Source organism: Mchenga conophoros, linkage group LG3, assembly GCF_057382185.1.
Source record: "Mchenga conophoros isolate Kocher_MC1m ecotype Shallow Benthic linkage group LG3, M_conophoros_male_GT1.1, whole genome shotgun sequence".
In the NCBI taxonomy this organism is placed as follows: Eukaryota; Metazoa; Chordata; class Actinopteri; order Cichliformes; family Cichlidae; genus Mchenga; species Mchenga conophoros.
Genome location: NC_140528.1, coordinates 46090947 through 46117215, shown reverse-complemented (window position 1 = coordinate 46117215; position 26269 = coordinate 46090947). Strand labels below are relative to the sequence as shown.

At 39.2% G+C, this 26269-nt stretch overlaps 1 protein-coding gene across 3 annotated transcripts in view; it reads right to left on the bottom strand.

Moving 5' to 3' along the window:
* Positions 1 to 25939, bottom strand: part of LOC146579005 (uncharacterized) — a 36232-nt gene extending 10293 nt beyond the window's left edge. For 2 of the 3 annotated variants that reach the window (XM_085260454.1, XM_085260469.1), the window contains exons 1-18: positions 25616 to 25939; positions 24921 to 25021; positions 23309 to 23378; positions 23097 to 23227; positions 22923 to 23011; positions 22740 to 22839; positions 22080 to 22123; positions 20938 to 21015; positions 18252 to 18448; positions 14214 to 14278; positions 13959 to 14065; positions 13767 to 13869; positions 12502 to 12601; positions 7156 to 7195; positions 6952 to 7003; positions 5684 to 5795; positions 1200 to 1283; positions 542 to 659 (exon numbers count right to left, since the gene is read on the bottom strand). In XM_085260454.1, coding sequence (XP_085116580.1) covers positions 542 to 659; positions 1200 to 1283; positions 5684 to 5795; positions 6952 to 7003; positions 7156 to 7195; positions 12502 to 12601; positions 13767 to 13869; positions 13959 to 14065; positions 14214 to 14278; positions 18252 to 18448; positions 20938 to 21015; positions 22080 to 22123; positions 22740 to 22839; positions 22923 to 23011; positions 23097 to 23227; positions 23309 to 23378; positions 24921 to 25021; positions 25616 to 25868 — 1844 coding nt within the window. In that variant the 5' untranslated portion in view covers positions 25869 to 25939. Of the gene's footprint in view, positions 1 to 541; positions 660 to 1199; positions 1284 to 5683; positions 5796 to 6951; positions 7004 to 7155; positions 7196 to 12501; positions 12602 to 13766; positions 13870 to 13958; positions 14066 to 14213; positions 14279 to 18251; positions 18449 to 20937; positions 21016 to 22079; positions 22124 to 22739; positions 22840 to 22922; positions 23012 to 23096; positions 23228 to 23308; positions 23379 to 24920; positions 25022 to 25470; positions 25590 to 25615 lie in introns of those variants that run through there. The other variant, XM_085260461.1, reaches the window with a different exon arrangement.
* Between the last annotated feature and the right edge of the window lie 330 nt (positions 25940 to 26269).

Here is a 26269-nt window from a genome sequence, read left to right as displayed (position 1 = left end):
CATTTGTTGTCTGTTCACAGCAAAATCTTCCAAATGAAAGCATCACACCTCAAATCAACTCCAGGCCTTTAATCTTCTTAATGGATAATGACATAACGAAGGAATTACCCACAGCTACCCATGAAATAGCCTTCGAGCCAACTGTCCACTGACTTTTGATCCCTTTAAAAAGAGGGTGGTTAAGGAGCTGAAACTTCTAAACTCTTCATCATCTGTAAATGTGGACACCCTCAAATGAATTGGAATATGTTTCAGTAAACAGGTAAAAAAAACCACAAAACTTGTGTCAGTATCCAAATATAAATTGAATTAACTGTAGACCATATACTATGATGTATATTTTATCATTATTACCTCTTGAACAAAAGCTGAACATCTGCATCTTGATATTTTAGTTATATTTACATGTTGGAAACTGTATTCTAGTCTACTGACTGATTTAAAATAGTGGTGCACAGAGGCAAAAGTAAAATAAGGACCTGAGTGTATCTTTATTCCTCTGTGACTCTCACAACAAACAGCCTTTTCCCCTCCTGCTCACCGTGTGACGGCATTCTTCACTCCTGGCTTGATGAGGTGGGAGAAGTATTCCTCCACTACAGAAGAAGTCAGGTGTTTCTTCAGATAGGGGAAGTAGAGTGGATGGCGAGCTACGACTCCTACAGAGACAGAGATGCACAGATGTGGCGATTTTAATTTCTCTGGGATTAAAACAATCACTCGTGTTTTGCTCATTAAAATACAAAATCAAAAACAGGGCTTTACTATACTATGCCTGAATATTTTTCCAAACAAAGAGTGCTTAGAGCAGTAAATCGTAAACGGTTACTGTAAACCTTCGTCTTTATAATTGGCCTCCTTTTCGTCTTTCCTTTGAACACTGAACGACGTCACTGACCCTTTGAAGACATTTGAGTCTTGTTAAGGATTTTCTAAAGAACTCTCTAAACAACAAATGGGCTCACTTGGAAGATTTTAATGAAGCACGAATAACATCTCCAACAATAACCTGCTGAACCTTCAAGGACTTCTCAATCAGACTCCAAACTGACACACACAGAGATTCCTGGCCTCTCATTGGCTGTAATTTTGAGACAGTCAGATTTGTGTGGTGAACTGGAGGTTAGACAGGATTTAATTTAGTTTGAATCAGTGTTGTATATTTCTGAATATCATTCCTGAGGTTTATTTGTTCTCACCAATGTTAGCAGAGTCTCCTTTGTCGCCGCTCCTCGCGTACGCCAGCTCATCCAGTCTGTAGCTGTGTGGTCCACTGGGCAGGTCTGGGCAAAGAACAAAAAAAACAAAAATGCCTTCAAATTTCTTTCCTTGGCTTCTGATAAAACGCAGAAACCAGCTCAACGTCAGCATTTCAACTGAGGACTAAGCCTTCAAGTGACAATTAAAGAGCCTCAAGGGCTCCTCGACAAACCCTTGGACCTGTTAAAAGAGCTAACCTTTTCATGGACCTTTCAAATACCTGCAAAGACCTTTGATATGTTTTAATGACCTTAAATCCATTGTTGCATATATTTATGTTGAATGGTATTGTTATATGTAGTTTTTGTAATTGTTTAAACTGGAACAGCAGTTCTCCAGGTTTTCCCAAGGTTTTTCAAAGTTTTGGACTTTGGTTTGCTTTGGCTGCTTTTTTATTCATTTTCAGTACGGTCTTTGTATGTTTATCAGCCTGTTGCAAAAAACAAAACAAACCTAATTCGTTCCAGTTTATTTCGTTGATTCTATGAAAAACACCAACAATAACACGGGTTATAGACATGAAATAGTATTCTTGCACCAGCAAGGTGACTTCCAAGTGCTATTCACTGAAAACCTAGCATTTCTTGCTTTTGCTTTGCATTTGTAAAAAAAAAGTCAAGGAAGCTGGACAAAGAAAATTGTCCAGTATGGACAAAAGAAGAAGTGACAGACCTAAAAAACTAAATACCGCAGATAAACAGTATCAGAGAGTCATATCCTTTGAAAACAGTCCATTAAAGATCTGACACAGGACCTGACAGTCATCTGGACCATCAGTTGCTCAATCTACTGTTAACTGAAGGCCCAGTTAACAGTAGATTGCCCAAATGGTCTCAGTGGAAGTGTGGCAGCCATTTTTAATGAAAAAAGTCTGAGGTGTGCTAGATTACGCTAGAACTGGACTGAAAATCAGTTGCAACAGGTCCTATGACGTGATGAATCCAAATTTGAAATGTTTGATTCAAATCACTGTCAGTATGTACAGATGAGATCAAGAGAGAGGTTCAACAGTCTGTTGTACCTTTGTACAAGTGGAAAACACTGTGCAGGTAACAGATTGTAATGGTTTAGGGCTGCAGTTCAGTTGGAGATCTTGTTAAAATTGATGGAACTATGAACGCAGAAATGTGCCACCAGATTCTGATTCACCGTGCAGTACAAGCTGGAAAGCGTCTAATTGGTTACAACTTCATTTTTCAGTGTAACAATGATCCCAAACACACTGTCAATGGAGTAAAAGCACACCCTGGATAGAAAAACACACAGTAAAACATAATCAGTCATGGATTGTCAAGACCACAACATTATTGAAACAGTGTGACCCAGTCTAATGAATGAAAGGTGGCCAACATCCAAGAGTTTTGAACCTTCTTCAAGAAGGTTGGAGGATTATTCCTGAAGACAACTTAAAGAAATGACAAGAAAGCTTGGCTAAGAGAGCTCAGGCTGTGTTGAAGAATAAATTTGGTCATACCAAATATTGACTTTCAAGCTCATTAGAATTGTACAAACTCAGTTCTTGAACCTTGCTATGAACAGCTCCCACACTATTGAAGAACTTGTAAGTCCGTCTTAAGGACAGCTTTAAACCTCTAAACTCTCATTAATCATCCTAGTGCCTACATCTACAATATTACTACAACCACTCTGTAACTGACAGAAACCAACAACTCTGACTCTGCTTTAGCTGTCCACGTTGCCACCAATGATTTAAAAAAAAAAAAAAGGACTCTCAAAGATGAGTGTCGGGAACTTGTGGATAGTCTGCAGGACACTGGAAAGAATTATGTCTGCTGTTTTAAAGATCTGATGTTCAGCCAGACAAACTGTACCTGTAACACTCAAAACACTCACTCTGTTAATTATGACCACGTACCTAAAATCACATTAAACCCATGAAATATGATTTTGTCCAATCTTTAATTTGTGTTTGCTAAAGTGACTTTGAAGTATTTCTTTCTGCCCACATGTTCTAATCAGTAATTAATAATAGGCAGATAAATTGCAACTAAACTCAGTCAGTGACTGATTTCTAAATGGAACCATATGAATAAATATTAAAACCAGAAACTGTCTTCTGGCTCTTCACTTGTTTTGGTCTTTGTAACTGGAGACTCTTCTCAGTCAGGAATTTATAAGAGTGTGTTTTTGTAAATAACGTTTCTCGGCTTCAGTTTGTATCTTGTCACAGCTTCGCACGAGTGTCCTAAATTCTGCTGTGATTGCTGTCCAGGGCCATGTGAAGGAAGCTCTGGTTGAAAGGGTGAAAGGATAAAAAGTGGCACAGCTTGTACTTCTTAGGAATCCCAGATTCAGACAGCCTCACAAACACAGAGCAGCAATCCTGCATAGCTGAACTGTTTCTCACAACCTCATGACTGATCTGAAAGTCTATTAACTTTTGCAGTTTGTTGAGGTTTTTTAACGAGATTTTTTTAAATACTTAAATCTTGATTGTGTTAAGTGGGCTTTGGTTTGTTGGTGTGGAGTGGTTTGTGAATCCAATGTTGAAGCATTTTGAATGTTCATTGTTTTGGCCAACACAGGGTGACTCCTCTGGTTCCAAACAGAAGTGCAATGGTACAGAAATCTATGAGGGAAATACTGTACTCACCTGATCTGTGACCTCTGTGAGCACCTAATGACTTTAAGGCAGCGGTCCCCAACCTCCGGGCCTCGGACCGGTACCGGTCCGTGAGTCGTTTGGTAACGGGCCACGAGAGTTGAGGCTCAGGCGTGAAATGTATGGTTTTCAGGGTTTTTATCGGTTTTCAGCGTTATTTTGTTATCGTTTTTATCGTTAACTTGGTTTTCCTGGCTTTTTTCACGTGTGTTATGAATAAATCTTCTTTTTTTCGGTACCGGTACTAGTTTTATTTTGTTGTATTTATCCGCGACACCTTAAAGGCTGGTCCGTGAAAATATTGTCGGGCACAAACCGGTCCGTGGCGCAAAAAAAACCCCTGCATTTCCATGAAATGACGTCACTTCCAGTTTCAGGCAGGTAATGGCGGACATGCGACTGTTCGCGCTGACGTCTATTCCAACGTAGGAAGTGTTAGGAGACCTGAGCAACTCAGCACTTCCTTTGGCAGATCCGGATCTCATTATTTAAGTCTGGTTAAGTGAATAACAAAGAAGATCAATCTTCTAAGTCCTCATCACTAGAATGGTGTGCATATGGAGACAAAACATTATGAAGCTCTGATTAATCAAGGTGGCATTTCAGTGGTAGCCATTCATTGCTGATGGCAGGTTAGGCTGATGATTTAGTTTGAACTGTATCTTGAAATATTGACTAAATAGAAGTTGTGGCTTAGACAACCAAGTGGCTCACCTGGCTAATTTCGTACCAAAATAATCCTTATTCAAAAGATCTGTTATGTTTTGTTGCTATTTTGTTGTTATTTGGATGCCCCCCCAAAAAATCTTAGCCATTATTTACATATACAGAAAATATAATGCAGGGTGTTGTTAACAGAGATATATGCCAATTCTAACTTGGTGATTGGCATATAAACATCTGGAAGTTGTTTGGACTCGTTCAAGGTCCAGAATATTCTAGTCATGATGCTTGGAGTTACACTTCTAAACAAACCATGGATCCTCCTCAAGGACTGGTTGAGCCCTCAAGGATCCCACTAACCTCAATAGCCCATTCATCCTCGCCGCATTGGTTGCTTCATGCGTCAATGTGACAGCATCACACAGCCACTTTCTTTTGTCCATTTGTAATCTTTTGCAGAACTTATGTGGAAATCTCCCTCTGTGAGTTTTGTGCTAACTGAGAAGGCCTGTACAGGTGGACTTGCTCACATAGTCTGGCTTCAGGCTGGTCTAATTTGAAAAAGCTGTGACGAAGGTGGCAAACATGCCAGGTTGGAAACCGTTCGTGAGGGTGAGAAAGGTGAGCATAAATGAGCCTTGGGAGTCTTAAGGCTGAATTTTCTCAGAAACAGAAACAAATGTGGAAAAAGTCTAAACACACTCACTGGTAAACTGGCCGGTCAAGGCAGTAAAAATCTTACTCAAATTCGACATAAGATGACCTCAAAAAGTACCCTGAAGGACCTCTAAGTTCTTTCTTCTTGAACTTTTACATGTAAAAGTTCTCAAACTATCACTACAACCTCTTAAAGATAACCAAGAACTCTAAACATTCAACCATACTTTAATAATAAAGTAAATTAACCACTAAAAACAACAGGAAAGCCTGCTCTCTGATTGGCTGACAAGTGAATCAGATATTGTAGTTTTTACAATACCTGATTCACTTGTTTGTGTACACCAGAGCTCACAATGTGTGATCACAACGTGTGGTTATCAGGTAATTATAACAAATGCTGCTTCAGTAACCGGTATAAGTAACCAAAAACTGGTATTAATCTCTCTGGTGCTGTAATTAAAGTGCATGTTTGTTTACCTGCATCAGGTACATCCTCTACTGAAGTAGGAGGGGCTTCATCCTGCACAGGTGTGTCTGGTTCCTCCTCTGACAGAGACTCCACCAGCTCTCCACCGATGTGAATGTCCACCTACCAGGACATCAAAACTTACAGATGTAACGACTCTATAGACCCAATCTTTTTTAATATATTGTGACTTTATTAAAAAACATTTATTATGTATTTAAATATTAGTAAAACCAGTTACAGTATTACCTTTTATCTTTATATAACTGTACTTGACATAATATCAATATATACAGTTTTAAAGGTATTTATCTTTATAGTCACTTTATATAAAGGTTTTGTAATGTTAAAGCTTTATAACACATCCAGTTTACAGCTTTTGTGAAACAGCTTCATATACATTAACTTTAGTATGTGTTAGGGCTGTGCGATAGGACCAAAGTCTCATATCCCGATATAAGATATCTATCGTCCGATAACGATATAAATCACAAAAATGTAACACTTTCTGTAAATTCTGTGAATCTCGGGCAGCTCGACCTGCATTAAGTGTTTCCAGCTGCGCGTCATGTAGCTGGAGTCGAGTGTTTTAACCGATGCATGAAACGATACATTTTTAGACATAAGTTTTAATGGCCGCCGTTTTCTTTGTGAGTATTTATTACACGGCGTGCTGCGGGGAAAAGTCTGTTCTAACGTTTGAGTCTAAGGTTTATTTTTTAGCACCTGACGGCTCTTTTTTAATTCTCATCCGTAAACACTCTGCATCTTTCACGTGATTCAGTTTATTTTGAAAAGTCTCAACAGGATCTTGAGCTTTATTGTGAAAGGTTTATGTGGAACAAGCGGACACGCGGTGGTTTTACCATCGTTGTTGCTAACAACAACGCATAAAAACAGGTGCTTGTCTGTCTGTAGTGTGGTTATATTAAATATAAGAGAAAGAGAGAACTTTACGAAATTAATATAGCCACTACAGTCACCATCAAAACGATGAAAAAATATTGCTGTAAACAGTTTATTTTGCGACACCACGAAAGAAACGATAGCGTAAAATGAAACGATAGATGTTTTTATATCGTCATCCGATATATATCGTTATATCGAACAGCCCTAGGATATGCATCTTTTATATAAAGTCTTTACATTCTTCATTTTTTATATTCGACAGACTAAACCTGAACATTATTTCCAGATAATGAGGCTTCTCTTTTAGCTTTGAGTCATCAAGTTACTCCTTAAAATAACATCATCCTTTTATTTTTATGATCACACTCACCTTCAGCTGAGATTTGGGATGCAAGAAGAAAAATGGCTTTAGGACAGGAGACCTGGAAGCCACAAAAATGGAATAAACAACAGGAAACCTCACGTGACAAGAGATGGTGTATGGGGACGGTGTATTTTCTCCACATGTAGGTAAAAAAGAAAAAGAAAAAAGAAAATAAAAAGCAGAAATTGGAAAAACATTTTTTAAACTCACACTCTGGGTCGTCCGCCCACGATGCCGGTGAGTCCGGGAGCTATGAATGTGAAAAAATGAGAGAAAAAGAAATGAAAAGCTGACAGTTTTAAGGAAAGTTGTAGCAGGTGCAGCGCCTCCTTCCTGTCCTAATTCGAGTTCAGCAACACTGACAGTGTGAATCATCAGCTTCCCGGGAGTCACACAGAGTTCACACTGAACTGGACCTGCCACCATAAACAAAAACATCTTCTGCTTCATGAGGTCACGACCTCCTTATCTGCAGGCGGGAGACTCCCGCTTCACAGTGGAAGGCACATCCGTATATGTGCCTTCCATCACAGCACAGAGCTCAGCTGTGTGAGTCCAGCTAATGTAATAACACACGCATTACAACATTAAACAAGCACATGAAGCATGACGGTTTAAGGGAATGTGGTTCACATGCTCAGAATATTAACGATTCAGATTCAGCACACTTACATAATTTTCCCTGAAAGCTGAAAACTGTGCTGAGACTGCTGTTCAGTGGTTGGTTGTTATTATTGATAAGTGGATGTACTCTGACATACCTACATAATTCATTTGTTCAATTTATTTCTGTTTAACAGCCTGTTTCTCACCTCAGGTTTTTGCTCCATGTGTTCTCTTAGGATCATTTATCATTTCAAATATTTTTCAGATAAACCCTTCTGACCGTGCCAACGTGAAATCCTGGACTTTCCTCTGATTTATGGGTGGATTTATGCTTTTCTTTGACTCAGTTTTGGACTGTTTTTAACTTTCTTTTCATAAAATGAGAATTCAATACCTGGTGTATTTCCTACTCATTGTGACTAATTTGTCATATGTCATATGTAATGTCATATGAACCCTCGCCTTCAAAATAAATTGCTTTGCTGAAGTAACCAACATTATTTAAAAGGTTTTATTTCAAAGCTGCATAGTTACCATTTCCAGTTTATGTCACACCTTCCCAAGTACTGTTCCTGCTTAGCGAGTAGGTGGTGAGTGTTTGCTCAAATGAAAATATGAACAACCGCAGCAATTTCCTGCAGAGCAAAGCAATCACAAGTGAAGCACCTTCTTTGCACCTGCCAGCAAACTCCATTAACCAACTGGTCTGTGTATCAGTTTTACTGGACAACAGTCTGTTGGTTGTCATAGTTTTCAACAAGTCTCACACACATACACGTCTCATGAGCGATCACACTCCACTATTCTTCAGCAAACCTCTCAAGCTTGATGGCCTTCTGACCGACAGATTTTCAGTGAGATTGAAGACAGGGCTCTGTGGAGGTCAGTCAGAAACGTCCAGTTTGGTCTTCTGGAGTTAAGCCATTTACCAGGAGAAGCAAATGTTTTGGGTCACTGGCGTGTTAGAAGACAGATCAACAACCCACACTTTCAAAATCTTCACATATACTTTTATCTTCGTGGTTCCTTCCAGCTTGACACAATGAAGCATCCTTACGACATAATACTTGTGTCACTGCGCTTCACTGTACTTTGGGTTGCACGCCTCTTCCTTCTTTCTCAAAACATAAGGAGCACCAGGTTAGTCTCATATGACCAGTTTATGCTCTTCCAGCAAGCCTAATGTTTCTCCAGGTTGTCTTTTTTTCTTCTCACTGGCCATTCCTGTGCTGAGTTCAAGTGACTGTCATCTTTACTACAGTTGCAGACGTGGTTCTGTGTTCTGGGGTCTTTAGACAGTTTTCAGTTTTCTTTTCAGAGTCTTTCAAATCTTTTGCTTCCAACCTCTGCTAAGCTTGTTATGAGCGGTGTAGCTCTCACGCCAGTTCTTGAACACGTTGTACATCCATCTCCTGCTTTATGAGCATCAACAATTCTTTTGGTCAAGTCTGGATTCATTTCTTTTATTTTAGGTTTTACTAATGTTTTCAACCCTCAGTTTTAACTAGAGATGGCACGATACCACTTTTTTATGTCCGATACCGATATAAATTTGGATATCTGCTGATATCGATATGAATCCGATAGTTCATCTTGTAATCAACAAAACTGTTTTCTTTTATATCTTTCTGCATTTTGTATAAGTTCATACTCAAGTTTAAAAAACAAAACAAAACACTAAAGCTATTTTGTTATACCTATTAGAGATGGACCGATCCGATATTACGTATCGGTATCGGTCCGATACTGACCTAAATTACTGGATCGGATATCGGAGAAAAATAAAAAATGTAATCCGATCCATTAAATATCACGAAAGCACCTCACAAAACTTGCAACACGCAGTAACTCACCTCAGAACGTTAGCATGTCGGAGCAGTATGCATCACGTGATAGAGCGGCTGTGGCATGCGGGACCTGTCGGTGGTCTGGATAGCATGTGGAGCTTCGCTAGCAACCCGGCATTTCATCTCCGACAAAGTTATCCCCGAGAGAAGTAAAGCAAGTGTGTAAGTCCATCTCTGAATGTTTGTAAAGCATTCCCACGTTGAGCTTAACGAGCGACTGCCTCTGCTCTCCGGCTGCTACTTCAATCGTGAAACTGCTTAAATGATCAGCTGATCGGCTTTTCTGTCGCGAGTCCGTCTCTCATTTGTTTTTGGTCCACTTTGCACCAGAAAGAGGAAACCAGCGGCTGAACAACAGCAGCATGTTTAAGCTTGATAAGCTGTTGTTAGAATTTATTTAATATTACTTTCTACACCAGGATCTTTTTCTACGTAGCTGACGCTGGTAACTGTGCAGGGGCGGATCTAGCAAAGTTTAGCCAGGGGGGCCGATAGGGCATTAACTGGGAAAGGGGGCACAAAGACATACTTTTCTTTCTTATTCTCATTTAAAATGTCGAGCTTTTGATAAATAATTATCTGACACCCAAAGTTTTAATTTGATGTAAAATGAATAGAAGTCAATTACTGTATATAGTGATTAAGTCTAATATATATATACCCTAGTAAGCTATAGTACTTTTTACTTTGGGAAGGTACCATCTGTGCAGTCTGCAATTTTGTTGAAGAAAGATGTTGAATCTATTTAATATTTCTTGAAAAATAATTGATTTCTGTGCATTTTTTTTTCACACTGCATCAAATTAAGGTTGATTACGTCGATTAAGCATCATGAGGTGGAGCGTGAGGGGTGGTTCCCTATTTTTTATTTATTTATTTTTGTTGTTGCTGGGAGTTGGAACCCTATTAGTTAGGTTGCTTAATATTTACGCTAAGTACTCTTTAAAATACCAGAATAGGGAGGATGGTGTAGGTCTAAGTTTATTAGATTGATCAGTATTGCTGAACTATGAAATATTTTTTTTGTATACAGGTATAACAGAATAGCTTTAGTGTAGTTGTTTTAAACTTGAGTATGAACTTGCAGACTTGCAAAATGCAGCAAGATATTTTAAAAAACAGTTTTGTTGATTAAAAAAACACTATATCGGATTCATATCGGTATCGGCAGATATCTAAATTTATGATATCGGTATCAGTATCGGACATAAAAAAGTGGTATCGTGCCATCTCTAATACCTATATGCAAAAAATACACTGCACCCAAAATATTTCATAGTTCAGCAACACTGATCTATGTAATAAACCTAAACCTACACCATCCTCCCTATTCTGGTATTTTAAAAAGTACTTAGTGGAAATATTAAACAACCTAACTAACAGGGTGCCCAACTCCAGCAAAAATAATAGGGAACCACCCCTCACGCTCCACCTCATGATGCTTAATCGACGTAATCAACCTTAATTTAATGCAGTGTAAAAAAAAAAAAGCACAGAAATCAATTATTTTTCAAGAAATATTAAATAGATTCAACATCTTTCTTCAACAGAATTGCAGACTGCACAAATGGTACCTTCCCAAAGGAAAAAGTACTATAGCTTACTAGGGTATATTAGACTTAACAGTTACTATATACAGTAATGGACTTCTATACATTTTACATCAGATAAGAACTTTGGGTGTAAGATTCAGATAATTATTTATTAAAAGCTAGACATTTTAAATGAGAATAAGAAAGAAAAGTATGTCTTTGTGCCCCCTTTTCCCTGTTCATGCCCTATCAGCCCCCCTGGCTAAACTTTGCTAGATCCGCCCCTGCACAGTTACAGCGTCAGCTACGCAGAAAAAGATCCTGGTGTAGAAAGTAATATTAAATAAATTCTAACAACAGCTTATCAAGCTTAAACGTGCTGCTGTTGTTCAGCCGCTGGTTTCCTCTTTCTGGCACAAAGTGGACCAAAAACAAACAAGAGAGACGGAGTCGCGACAGAAAAGCCGATCAGCTGATCATTAAGCAGTTTCATGACTGAAGTAGCAGCAAGAAGAGGCAGTCGCTCCATATATTGGTTGTTAAGCTTAACGCAGGAATGCTTTACAAACATTCAGAGATGAACTTACGCACTTGCTTTACTTCTCTCTGGGATAACTTTCTCGGAGATGAAATGCTGGTTTGGTAGCGATGCTCCAAATACACACAGCCGCTCTATCACGTGATGCACACTGCTCCGACGTGCTACGGTTATGAGCTGAGTTATGCCATGGTGCAAGTTTTGTGAGGTGCTTTTGTGATACTTAATGGATCGGATTAAAATTTTTATTTCGCTCCGATATCCGAGCCAGTAATTTAGTTCAGTATCGGACCGATACCGATACGTAATATCGGATTGGTCCATCTCTAGTTTTAACTTTATTTAAAAAGCTCTGAGTCTGGCAAAGTCTTGCACAGCAGTGGCAACAAAAAGTTTGTTTTTTCAGAGCCTTAAAACATAGAAACTGTTTATGCTTTCTAAAGAAAAACAGCATATTTAAAAATGTTATATTGAAAACACTTCTGAGATTTTCAATAGCTGCACCAGTGGCATCAATTTTAAGCTCCTACATCACATGGTTCTCGAGTTATCGCATCAGGCCTTTACAGCTGAGGGGTAGGATGCATATGGGAGAACTTTGATGAAAGATAATCATGTTGTCCTTATGTAAGCAGCTGCTGCTACATGCTCAGATCAATTAACATAAGTTTCTAACGATACGATCTCTATATTTTCTATGGTAAGACGTAATAAGGTCAGTAAGACAAGCAAAGAAGTGTATCCCAGTTTTCTCAGGCCGCACTAACAGCAAGAAAGAATACGGACTGTGTTTGAATTTGTAATTAAATATTTTACTAACAGTGGTAATCTTATCCATTAAACAAGCCTCCAGTGTGGATGCATTATTCACTACTGTATAGACAACTCTGTTCTCCTTCTAATAACCATGAAAAGACACTTATATAAGCAGCTGCTACCACATCCAGATGTCCTCAGATCTCATCGTAAAGGTCTTTGCGTACTATGAACAAGTTTAGAGAGTTTAAAGAGGAGATAACGGGGTTAGTCGTACCCATGCCGGTCCCCGCAGGAGCCACTTCTCTGGAGAAAAGCTCCAGAGCTTTCTTCTGTTTGTGGTGGACGGCCAACCAGATCACAGCCTCCCGGGAGTCCTGGAAAAAGACAAGAAACGTAAATTTAATGATCAATGGAGATAGTCTAAGAGGTGAAAGTGGTGAAAGGAGTCAAAATAAGAGGCATGAAACAGGCTTTACTGCGACCCTTCACCTACTTGTGGTAAAGGAGATGTGAAGGTTGGATGTAGAACAGCGGGATTGTGTCAAGTTGAAGCGGGTGATAGAAGGGGGCATTTAGAGACTTGAAACAAGCTTAACTGCAACCCTTAACCCTTAGGAAGGGAAAGGATGCAGAGAAACAAAAGAAGGAAAACTAAGATGAAGGAAATCCATTGATCAGTAAACACTAAAAAAAAAAAAAAAATGAGGGGGGTTGTACCAAAAGAAACAGAGAAGACGTCCAGCAGCTTGTTCAGCTTCTGTTCTTATGTGAGATCTTAACGGTCTGCCGAGGCTCCTGGATCTGAGCCCACTCTGAGCCATGTACACTACAACTCTGAGGGGTTTCTGTTCTCATGTCTGCCATGACGTTTTTTCCTCCAGCAACTCCAGTTTCTACTGCTTTGTATAAAATACAAGGTTCCTGTTTCCTGCAGAGAATCTTCATCTTATTATTCAATTTTATGAAAAAATAAAAGTCAGCTGACAGGGCAGAGCTTTGAATATAAAGCAAGGACACAGCCACACTAAGTGTTTTTATATTCTATGTAATTTTTTTCCTGTTATGTCTTATTAAGTCTATGTTTTATTTATCTAAAACAGTGGTCCCCAACGCCCGCGCCCGGTCTGTGAGTCGTTTGGTACCAGGCCGCGAGAGTTCAGGCTCGGGTGTGAAATTTATGGTTTTCCGGGTTTTTATCAGTTTTTATTGTTATTTTTTATCGTTTCTATCGTTAACTCAGTTTCCCTGAGTCTTTTCCTGTATTTTATGAATTAATCTTCTTTTTTTGGTACCAGTACTGGTTTTATTTTGTTGTATTTATTGGCGACATCTTAAAGGCTGGGTCGTGAAAATATTGTAGAAGGTAAACTGGTCCGGGGCGCATAAAAGGTTTGGGACGGCTGATCTAAGATATTATCATTTCATTTTTTAAATATTTTTTAAAAAATGTGTCAAGTTAACATGAGAGTGATGGAGACTGACCTGCTGTTGGAGCCTCAAGTGGACATTAGAGGAACTGCAGCTTTTTTAGTCTGTTACCTTATAGCGAGCATTGGCACCGTATGTGTCTTCAGCTCCGAGGACCTGGATGTTAACCGAGCTGAAATCTTCCAGTCCCAACTGTTTAAACATCTTCTTTGTCCTAACCACACACACACACACACACACACAGCAGTTAATGTTTAAATCCACACAGTTCAGAGTACACGGAGCTGTGATTCTTGTTCCCACCGTTTGATGATGCTCTCTGCCGTTCTTCTGGCCTTCTTCGCTGCTCTCGGCCCGGTGACCGGACACACGGCGGTCGCCCTGAACCCGTCCATGTAAGTCGCACAAACCTGTAAGGAGGATGGTGAAGGTGACAGGACCCAAACTCTAAATTACAGTAAAATATTATTTAAAAAGTTGACCTGTGTGGCACTCGATATTCCACATTATCGACATATTATATCAAAATAAGAATCAAATACAGTTTGTTTTTTTTACCTTGTAGTCATGTGACGGGGCGAAGCCCTGCGCCCCAGTTACTCTGACAGCTCCCCCCTCATCACCTGAAAACACAAACAAAAACAACTTCACAACATCAAAATGTCATGTGTTAATAAAACAATGTAATGTAATTACTTTAATGGTATTGGAATGGTTGATTGGAAAATTGGAAAAATTGAAGAATTATTTAATTTTTACATTTCTAAGAAAAACATACATTTACAAACATTTCTTAATTAAAAATTCTTTTTGTTTTGTTTTGTTTCTTGCTTTTATCATTTTAATTTATTGTATTTTTGTTTAAAATATTTATTGCATATTTTTTATTTTATTGCATTATATTGAAATTTTATCAATCTTTTAATTTCATGTCGTTTAATTTTAGTTTGTTTAATTTTTATTTATTTTTTATTAATCTCATTTAAAAATCTATAATTGTTTATAAAAAACTTTGTAGATTATTAAATTAAACGTAGTTTAATTTTAAATTTGTACATTCTTTCTATTCTAGTTTCTTACTATTATTTCCCATATTTTTAAAAAACATTTTAGAATTTCTCTCAGCATAGTCTTAAGATCACGGAGGAGAATTCAGGAGAAAAGCATTTACTCTAGGAGAGCTGGAGAGTGCCATAGGAGGCCCTTAACCCTTTCAGAGAACTGGTATCTGCTGCTTTCTGCTTTGAGGAACAGAGCAACAAAAGGACTTCCAGAAGGACACTGGTGTGAATGTCTCTGACCAAACAACCAGAAACAAACTTCATGAGTGTTGCCTGAGAACCTGACATCCTTTAGTTTGCCTGATACTCAGTGTCCAACAAGGTTGGCATTTGCCATAGAATACCAGAATTGTCAGGTCCATCAATGGCCTCCTGTGCTTTCCACAGAGAGCAGGTTCACCCTGAGCACATGTGACAGAAGAGAGAGGCTCTGGAGAAATCATGGAGGCCGCTATGCTGCCTGTAACATCATTCAGGATGACAGGTTTGGTGGTGGGTCATTGATGGCCTGCATGGAGACACACAGACACCTACAGGCTAGGCAACGGCACCCTGAGTGCCATTAGCTATCAGGCTTAAATCCCCGGACCCACTGTCAGACCCTACACTGGCACACTGGTGCACTGAGCCTTGGGTTCCTCCAGGTGCATGACAATGCCCAGTCTCATGTGGTGAGGGTGTGCAGGCAGTTCCTGAAGGACGAAGGAACTGCCTGCACAGGGGGGCCATCAAACTACTGAATACCATTTTGAGTTGTTGCAATGAAAAACAACTCTGGCAAAATGGGCTAAGCTGCCACATTATCTTACTTTGATTTCCAAGGTGCCCTTAAATTCAGCCCCCTGTAGTTTGATCATTTTCATCAAATTGTTGATGTGGCATCTCTTCTTTCCTGACACATTTCCCAGTATAGATGTTGTATAGACTCTCGGTGAGAGTTGATGTGTTTTCAAGGGTTTCCTTTAATGTTTTCCAGTTACTTCGTAGTTTTTTCATGCTTGACCTTTAAGCTGCTTTGTGTTTTAATAAATAGTTCATTGACCTCGCTGAACTTAAATATACAGACAGGAGGGAGACGCTTCTGCCTCTCATCCCCCATCTTTCAACGCCATCTTTCACCTCCTCATATCTCCCTCTGTACACTGAAAACATCACGCAGCACTTTGTTCACCCCTGTTTGAACCGGACTGCAGACTTACCACCGGTCCACTCTCCTGACTCCTTCATGTTAGAAAATAAACAGCCGATGAGGGCAGCGGGTCTTCGAGTGGTCAAACGGCTCTCGGGAGTTCAGCCGGAGCTCAATTAGACTGAAATATTTACATTTTTAGCAACAGTGAGAGCCAAAAGTTCATTTCCCCCCTCTGAAGTGGGACACTGTACAGGAGCCGATCCACTTACTGCTACCACACATCTGAACCAAGTATGCATTACAGCAGACTTTTCTCTCAGTTCAGGAATCCCATTCATTGGATTTTACAGACATATATAGAATAATTACAGGGAAAAAGAAAGCAGTTTGATAAAATTGGAAACTATAAATTTGATTTCCAATAAATGAAGAAAAAAATATTGAATGAGTTCATATTTATAGATTTTAGTGCTCCCTTTACCATTTATTTGTTCCAGCGACTGTAAATAAAGTTTCCATGATGCAAATAGTAAGCACAACATTGCATCCAGCTAGTTAACCTTACTGACCTCATCTGACACTTGGCATGTCACCACTTCCTCCAAGTGATAAAACAGAAAAACAAAAAAAAAAAAAATAGACAACAACAGGTTTTCTGTACTTAAACTTTACTTTTAGCGAAATGTGCATTGACACGGAAAACTACAACCAAAGTAACCAGATGGAGTACTCACAACCTCAGCTCAAGCTCTCCTTGTTAATTCGTTTAAAAGCAAAAAGAGTTTCTTAATTAAGTTTCTTAATCATGGTCAAAATGTTATACACCTCTCATTAACTATGGTCTCCAGCTTGGCTGTGAGCACCTACATTTTTCTAGTCATTTTAAAGCGTCAGATATTGAAGAAATGGGGAAACAAGCAGTTTGTTGGCGATAGGTCAATATTTTTTCAAATAACATCCCTCACTTTTTGTATTTTGCTAGGGAAATGGGAAAAAGATGCAGCAATTTATCACGACGTGCAAATACACCTGGAATATGTGCACAATTATAACAAACTTGAAAGTCAATATTTAGAATGACTTGATTCGTCAGCACAACCTGAAATGTCTTAGACAAGCTTTCTTGTAAATTCCTTAATTATAAGATTGGAATAGTCTTCAGGCTTGTTGAAGACCATTCAGAGCTCTTTTTCTGTTGGCTGCCTTTTCTTCAGTTCTCTGTCAAGATGATCCCACACCACTTTAATAATGGTGATGTCCGGGCTCTCTGGAGGCCAACCTATGACTGATAGTGCTCTAATACGGGAAACTTAAGATACTAAAGGGCCAGACCCATCTCTCAGGCCTGTCTTTTTTTAAACTCATTATTTTTAGATACAGTTTATCTGTTTTGTCTTCCACTTCTCCAGCTTCCTCAGTGTTTAAGGACAAAATACACACCAAGCTGAGATGTGCCAAGATTAGACTAGGTAAAAAAAATAAAAAAGATTGAAAAATCATTTTTTCTTTTTCTTTATATAACCACATCTATAAGGACCAGGTTCAGTCTCAGCAAGTTGGATGGAGAACTACTGCTCACAAACACTGACGTAAAAGCATACAAGGAAAGAAAACTCTCACTGAATTGCTTTAATACTGAAGAAGATGTAAAAACATGGAAATTTCCAGGCAAATTCTGAACTGTATTTTTTTCCCCCTTAATCTCAGTTGGATTTATGGATGTTTATCTGTGCTGGTATCCACAGAATGTGTCTATGAGATCAGTTATGACTAGGAGAAAAAAGTAGTATGTCAAACAGTCCATGTTTTGGGTGTTTTTATGCATAAAAACAATAAAAATATAAGTTATTTGTTCACACCTAAACTTTCCCTGTCTCCTACATCCCAAAACTGAGTTATGTTGAGTTATGTTTTTGAAATATTCAAGATTTTCTTCAAACGTATACAGTGTACATGATTCTAGTTAGTTTTTCAAGCAGAGGAGTAGGAGTGTAAAAGAAATCCCCCAAATTTGGGCACATCAGTGTTTTCTCTCAAATAAAATCAAAATGGAAAAAATTTAATTACTCAAATCGGGCAAAGCGGAGGTTTTTATCAGAGAAGCAGAGTTCAGTGGGAGTTCAGGCAATGGTTCTGGAGTTCACCCGAAGGTTAGACACTGTAGCACAGCTCGAGATGGGTTCACTCTGGGTTGATTGATATTAAGGAGAATAATTTGCTAATGATGAGCTGACGAACAGTTTATTGGAGGTTCAGCGGAGGGTGTTGGGTTCAATCAAGGGTCGAGTCAAAGCTCCAGATGGGTTTGTTTGAGGAGTTCTTGAGGGTTATGAAAACAGTCAAAAGTTCAGCTGTCGGTCATGTCCTCAACAGTATGTGTGAGGTTGTGTTTGTGTGCAGTACCTGGTACCTCCTGGATCACCACCTGGCTGAAGTCGCAGATGACGTCTGGCAGCAGGTATCGCCGTGGGTCTCCGATCTCGTATACCAGTTGCTCGGCGACAGTGCCAAAGGAAACGAGGCCGCCGGTTTTGGGCGGTTTGGAGAGAACGAAGGAGCCGTCGCTGGAACATTCGACCACCGGGAAACCCATGTTGTCCCTGAGACCCAAATCAAAGGCCAGGCTTTGACTTTCTACTGAAATTGTTTCCGTTTTTAGATTTTCACTTTGTTGTTGCTCTGAATGACAACAGTATGGAAGGTCTTCAGTGTAGAAAAGACATTTTAGGAACTCCTTAAGGTTTCACGCCTCGTCTTGATGTGAAGGTTTTTAAGCATTTATAGTCCATAAGCCTGGAAGAACTTTAAAGACAACACATTTGTTTAATACTATAAAGCAACTGGGTTTTTTTTAAGTTTAGATACTTTACAGTTTCTAAACAACAATAACTTAAATTCCTAAGGCAAAGGTTGAAAGAAGGTTTGGCAACCTGCTTTAGTACTTACTAACAGCCTCTTTGGCAGACATCACTGCCTTAATGTTGTTGAATTTTCATGTGTTATTCATCCAGTATGTTCCTACCTCCTTGAGATTTTTGGGGTCTATCTCACTGTGCTTATTTGAGAGATCTGATTTCCGTGTCCTTGAACATTAGCAACCATGGAAATAAACCATGGAAAAACCTCCTGAGGTAGTCCGCTGTGGATTTGGAGGGTTTTCCAGCTTCTGATTTATGACACACTGATGTCTGCTTCAAGGATCTGCTGACCTTTAATTCAATGCATTCTTGCCTCTGATGGTGAAATATTTCTTTTGCCGCTGGCTGCGACACAAGCCCAAAGCATGATGGGTTTAAACGGTTGAAGAGGATTTTCTCTTCATGAAACTATGTGCACATCACTGCTAATTGTGGCTTAAAAGTTCTGTTTTACCTTCAATCAGTTTAATTCTATTTATATAGAATAACAGTTCCCACAGGAGCTTTATATGTTAGGGTAAAGACCCCACAATAATGCAGAGAAAAACCCAACAATCCAATGACCCCCTACGAGCAAACACTTGGAGACAGCAGGAAGGAAAAACTGCCTTCCATAGTGAGGATAATTTGACTTTAATGATTTATACAGACAGAACAGTTAAGAGTCATTTTACCCTTAAGCTCTTCCGCTGACATTGCACAAATTTAGTCTGTGATCAATGTTGGAGTCTAAAAGGAGCTCAAGGCTACTAACTGTTAAGATTAACAACCTGCAGCCCTGACAAGCTAATAAAAAATTAAGCTGCTTTTTTTTAACTGTAAGCTGAAAACAACAAACTAAACTTAATTTAAATGTCAGAAAACTATTTGATCTTTAACTTCATAGCTTTTGAATATCTACCCATTTCCAATTGTTCACATTAAGTGAGAGAGTGGACGAGTGACCAGTGAAGGTTCATTACAAACTGAGAAGCAGAAAGGCCTAACTCAGGGGTGTCAAACATAGGGCCCCGGGACCAGAATCGGCCCCGCAAAGACTCAGATCTGGTCCCACCACACGACTATAAAATATATGAAGGAGGGCATACTTTTTGGGGGTTTTAACTGTATTTTTAACCCTGGCTTTTTTTGTTGCAAATTTGCATTATAATATTTCTTTTTGTTTTTTCTGCAGTATATAAAATTGGTGAATCTCAAAAATAAAACTATAAAGACACTCAAATTAAATTTTCTGTTGTTGGAAACTTTTTTTGCAACTTTTTTGTATTTACACTTTTGAGGTATAAGCCTCTTAAATTTCTCTAACTAGCAATATAAGTTAAAAAAACAAAAACAATTTTCAATTTTATTGTGGTTTATTGTACTTTTTTGCAATTTATGTAGTTATTATGGACTTAATGCAGACATATTATTACAATTTGGGCTATAATGGTTGTATGATGTATAGCAACTTGAAATGCTGCCAAAAATGTCACTACAGCATGTAAAAATATGAAGCTCTGGCAGACTTGGTTCTATGGTAGGTCTTAAAGGGTTAAAGGTTTCACAGGGTATTCTGCTGATCATACTACATCAGTGCAGTCTATAAACAAAAGAAATATTCCTGCTTTTCACTGTCTACAATAGAAGCCCATGAATCAACAAAACCTTTATTTTTTATAACTGCAGACCATGTGAGCAGTGAACTACCAGAATTTTCGGTGTAATTTTACACCAAAATTGTAATTGGTGTAATTTGGTGTAATTTATAATGTAGAAAAACTGCTGAAATTCATATTAACATATTAAATGTGTAGTTAAATGTCTCTGACAGAGAGTGAAGTTTCACACGACCTAAGATCACTTAAGATCAAAGTGGGCTGTATATGTATATGTGTATCTCTACTTCCAAGCTGTTTAGGTAATATCATGCTGAAAGTTATCAAAGAGTTGTCAAAGTCAAGCCAGCAAAAAACTTTGTTGGAGTCTACGACTGAAACTGGATCTATTCTGAAACTGTTCTCAAAACTTTCATTCACAGTTTGTACTCAGTCTGAAAAGTAAAAACTTACCGTTTACTCATTTAAACCTTTTAAAGTGAAGAAAATAATTCAAACATTGACTCTCTGACCCCGTGAGCTGTATTCACAGATCTGGTTTGAGAAGTGTGTTGAAAACCATAAAATTCTTACCAATCGGGAACTTTATGCCAGTCTGTGAAGATGCCTCCTGTGCTCTGAGCGCCGCACTCGATCAGGTGACCCGCGAGACTGGAACACAGAAAACAACGACTATATACCAAAATGATCTGAAGTTCAGAGACGGTTTAAACAGTATTTTCATTGCAAGCAAATATCATAAAAAACTATTTCAAGAATAATTTCTTTATCTTCGAACGTTTGTTCAGAATAGAAACTTTAATCACCAAATTTAAATTTTATTCAATTAAATTGTGATTGTTTTTGTTGTCAACCTTATTTAGCTTTGTTCTAATTTGTGTTGTGTTTGTAACCTATATTATTAAATATTCAAATATTTCAGAGTTATTTTTGTTTTAATGCATTAAATTGTTGTGGGGATAGGTTAATTGGATAATCCAAATTGTCACTAGGTGTGAATGAATGTGAGTGCGAATGGTTGTCTGTCCCTGTGTGTTGGCCCTGCGACAGACTGGCGACCTGTCCAGGGTGTACCCCGCCTCTCGCCCTATGACAGCTGGGATAGGCTCCAGCGCCCCCCGCGACCCTGAAAAGGATAAGCGGAAGCGAATGGATGGATGGATGCATTAAATTGTAATTGAATTTATTTATAGGTTTTTGAAACATTATTTTACATTTTTGTAGTTTTTTCAGTATTTTTTGGAACAAGTGTAACTTTCTTCTTGCTTTTAAATATTTAATATTTTACGGCCTTTTAAAACATCATTTATCTTTCTCACTTTTTAAAAAATTATTTGATTTTCATTTTTTAAAAATACAGTTTGGACTTCCTCAAATGTTATTGTTATATTTTATATTAATTAATAATAATAAAATATAATTGTATTAACTGCATTATAAAAAAATTATAACATTATTTAAATTGTATTTATTTGCAAAAGCTTAATTGTAATTTATTCAGCTTCACTGTTTGTGGCTTTTAACAGTTTGGAGTCTTAATTTAAATTTTTGTTTTATTGCAACTTTTTGGTATTTTATTTGTTAACTTTAATCTTAATTCAAGGTTTTAACTACAGTTTTTGACCCACACCTAACATAGTGTCACAAATACCGCTGTCTGTGCGTGTGTGTCCATGCATGTCTGTGTGTGTGCGCGTGTGTGTGCGTGCGTGTACCTTCCGGCTGCCAGCAGGTCGTAGTCGTTTCTCTCCCATCCAAACTGCAGCAGATAAGAAACACACACAGACATCACGTCTCTGGCGGCGACTCAAGCAAACACACGAACAGATTGTTGGTAGAAGGTAAATAAATAAGTGTGTTTGAATCAAGTCTGCCTCAAGTGGCCACTAACGGAACTGCAGCTGTTTGCACGCCTGCTCGTTCCTTTTTTTTTTTTTTATTCTTTTTTTTTTCTGTCCATTATTCTGACTGCTACTCTCAAACAGACAGCTGAGGATGAGACTGGATTTGAGCACGTCAAACAGAATCGCATTCTTTCTCCTACTCTCCCGGTTGCTGTCACTTGGTTGTTTTCTCAAACAGAAAACCCTCAAACTCACACAAACGCACCAATGAACATTTGCACAAAGCCTGACTTTCTTCAAAATCAAAATGCATGTAGCTGTTGTACCAACAGAACTTTTGCACGCATGTGGGTAAACTCCAAGTGTCGCTGAGCAATGAAACTGCCTGCTCGTTCCTGACCCTCGCTGTGGCTCTCATGATGTCCAAAAGGGAAAGAAAAAACAAAAATGTGCAGCAGGATGACAAAGTGTGATCCCTTCTTGGAGAAATGCTGGAAGAATTTCAATAAATGTTAGAAATTAAAAACCTACAGCGTGCATGAGCGGCCCCAGGGCCACGGCGCTGTCCACACAGCGTCCCGTCACCACGATGTCCGCTCCGAGATCAAGGCAGCGGCGGATAGGGACGGCCCTGGAAATGGAGACATGGCAGAGGCTTTCAGCAGCTGTTTGGGCTGCAGCTGAAATCTGTAACACGAAGCAGGGCGTCCGTACCCGAGGTAGGCATTCATGCTGTGCAGGGTTTTAGGCAGCTGCTGTCTGCCACTGCCGTCCGGCATCTTTACGTCAGACAGGCTGCTCCTCTGAGAGAAGAGAAGAAGAAAGGAGAGGATTAAACGTCTAATCAATCACACTAAATAGGGAGTGATGATGTCAGAGGCGCATTACATGAGGCATGAGGTCATCACCGGTCACCACGGCGACCTTGAGTTCAAGGCCGGCCTTCTTGGTTACTTCCTGTATGGCTTCAGCGCAGGCCAGAGGGTTCACGCCACCCGCATTACTGACCACGCGGATACCTGATGAGAGAGGAGGTTGCCGTTGATCACGAGATCACCTGTTGCTATGGAAACACACTTCCCGCTGTGCTGTTTACTCACCTTTCCTGTGGATGTCATTGATGAAGGGAGCCAGAGCAACCTGGACAAAGTCTGGAGCGTAACCGAGGTTCTGCAAGAGCAAGAGTCAGATGTTAATGCAGAGGTGGGGAGAGAGGTGAAGCAGCGCTGCTCCCTGCTGGCACAGAGCTGCAACAGCAGGCAGAAAACCCTCCTACAAACCCCATTTCTCCTCTTAGAGCTGGGGTGTGCAACTCCAGGCTTCGAGGGCCGGTGTCCTGCAGGTTTTAGATATCACCCTGGGTCAACACACCTGAATCAATTGACTGGTTCATTACCAGGCCTCTGGAGACCGCTTGAAGGATTACAGCTACTGTAGTGTACTGTGTTTGAATGTGTGTGTGAATGGGTGGATGACTGGATATGTAAAGCGCTTTGGGGTCCTTAGGGACTAGTAAGGCGCTATATAAATACAGACAATTTACCATTTATTTACCATTTAGTCAGAAGCCTTGCAGAATAAACTCCGCCTCACATCCCAAAGTCAAACAAACACTGTTTGACTTTTTAACTGAGAGTTAAAAACTGTCTAAATTCTTTCATCTTTAATAAAATGATCAGTGTTGCTGCTCTACCAAGTGTAACAATCAAGTTTAACATCCAGGCATCAATGAAAACAAAATGTATTAAACGTAAGGAAGTTAGAAGTTAAAAGGAAGTTAGCTCGCTAGTTTCCACCTAAGCATGACATATCATGTTCTGACCTAGAGATTTCTGAAAAACGTACAGCTCTGTCATCACTTCCAACATTAAATAAGACAGAAAACTAAACAGCAGTGACGTTTGTAGGGTTACTGAAGTTGGACTGGCTGGTAAATAATGATGTCCTACGTGATCACTAGCGACACAGCTATGTTAGCATAATATAAACAGTGAGGCTGGAGGATGAATGCTAACTTTTTTCCACTCAATAAAAGCCAACGTGAGGGTTCCCGATGGTTAGTGAGAAATGCAATCGCATGGCAGGATGCTGTAAACGGACCAAACTTCAGTCCGGAGAACAACTGAGATAATCCATCCACAATACAGCAGTATCTTTATTTAGATACACAGAAAATGACGGAAAGTCATTAATATACTGCAACAACATGAGAATAGAGCAGCTGCCAGAGAATTCAACATTAATGAATCAATGGTACAGAAGCAAGAAGAATGAGCTGAGTAAAGTTTGACTTTTCTGACTGTTTTGTTTCCCTTAATGTGCCTTATGTATGAAAACAGACCCGCTCATCGACAGTGCATCTTATAATCCAGTGCGCCTTATGGTCCGAAAAATACGGTAAGTTGATCATTTTACAATAAATCTGCAAACCACACACGTTTTGTTTGGACTCCATAGACAACTTACCGATTGTGCGTCAGTGGCTATTTTCAATGTGAACTTTTACAAAAATTAAATGTAGAATTTTTAAGCTACAAAAAACTAAATAAAAAATCTTCCCTGAAGTTTTTAACACAAGCAGCTGCATGAATATTTTAGCACTGTGTGTATATGTTTGTAAAGATGTTCATTTAAATTCTTCTGTTATTTGTTTTTATATTTCTGCATCTCTGCAGGTGGTAAAAACTTGGTTGTGGAAATGCAGGAACTCACTGGCATTTTGGTTTTGGCAGCGGTGAGCAGAGACATGGTGATCTCACTGAGGTAGTCAAACACCAGAAAGTCCAGCTTCCCGCTGTGGATCAGCTGAGGCACTGAAAGCACAGGAGAAGAGGCTCAGCAGCAAAGCACGAATACTTCGATGACAGAATGAGTGAAACAGCTCACTCTGAGGCTCCTCTTAAACCCTCCGAAACCAGCTGACGTTTCTGTTTTTTAATACAAACGTCACAGATTCAATTTCCTGCAGTGGTGATTTTTTAAATACACAGCAGTTTAAGGTAGGAATGTCTTTATTTAGGTAAAAGAAACCCCCCAAATCATCTCCCTGCCCCTTAATATGCACCTGTGCTGCTCCTACGTCAAGTAACGATTTAAAACAGCACCGGGAAGGATGACAACAATACCCCGTCAGCCTTTTACGACTGGTAATAAAAAGTATAAAGGTTTAGTATAAAGTATAGTATAAACGTGCATACTCTGTGCAGCAATTTGGTGAGGGAAAATGTTAAATGTGCTTAATTATTACATTTTACTTACTTACTTGACAACAAACGAAAGGCATCCATCACCATCTACGTAAAACCAAAAACTGCAACAATAATAACAATAAAAGCAATAACGTTTTACCCTTTTTTTAGCTACATCTACACGGCGTTATCGTGATGGATGGTGACGTGATGGCCTACCTGAGGTGGCCGTGTCCCCCCAGAACCCGGAGGCACAGCCGATCCGGACCGGCTCCCTGCGGCTGTAGCCCGCGTAGCCCCGGGTTCTGGGTCTGTTTCGGTGCTCCGGGCTGGATGATAACGCAGCTGAGGAGCGCAGGCGCAAGAAGTTTCCACTAACACTGAAACTGACGCTCCCTTTTGCGCCTCTGCCACAAGAGAGCCGCCTGAAGGGCGCAGGCGCGGCTCGGAGTAACTGCGGAAAGTTGGACATCGTGAAAAAAAATTATTTATGGAGCTAAAGTGCGAGAAAACTGAGAAATCCACCCAGACAAGTTCAAGGTGCACCGGTACAACTATGAAAACAGTCCGACGGGAAACGCGTCACAGTTTTTCCGCTCATTCCGGATGATTTCCTGTTTATTTTGGATGCAAGAAAAGAAACAGCTTTACTGTGGTTCGGAAAGGAAAACACAACTCTTTGTAATTTTTTATTATATTTAATTAATTAAACAAATGTAACAAGTAAGTAAATAAAAGAAAACTTAAATTTACAATAGTACATATATATATATATATATATATATATATATATATATATATATATATGTCTACAGCAGTATTTTTATTTAGATACACAGAAAATGACGGAAAATATTCAAACTTTGAAACTGT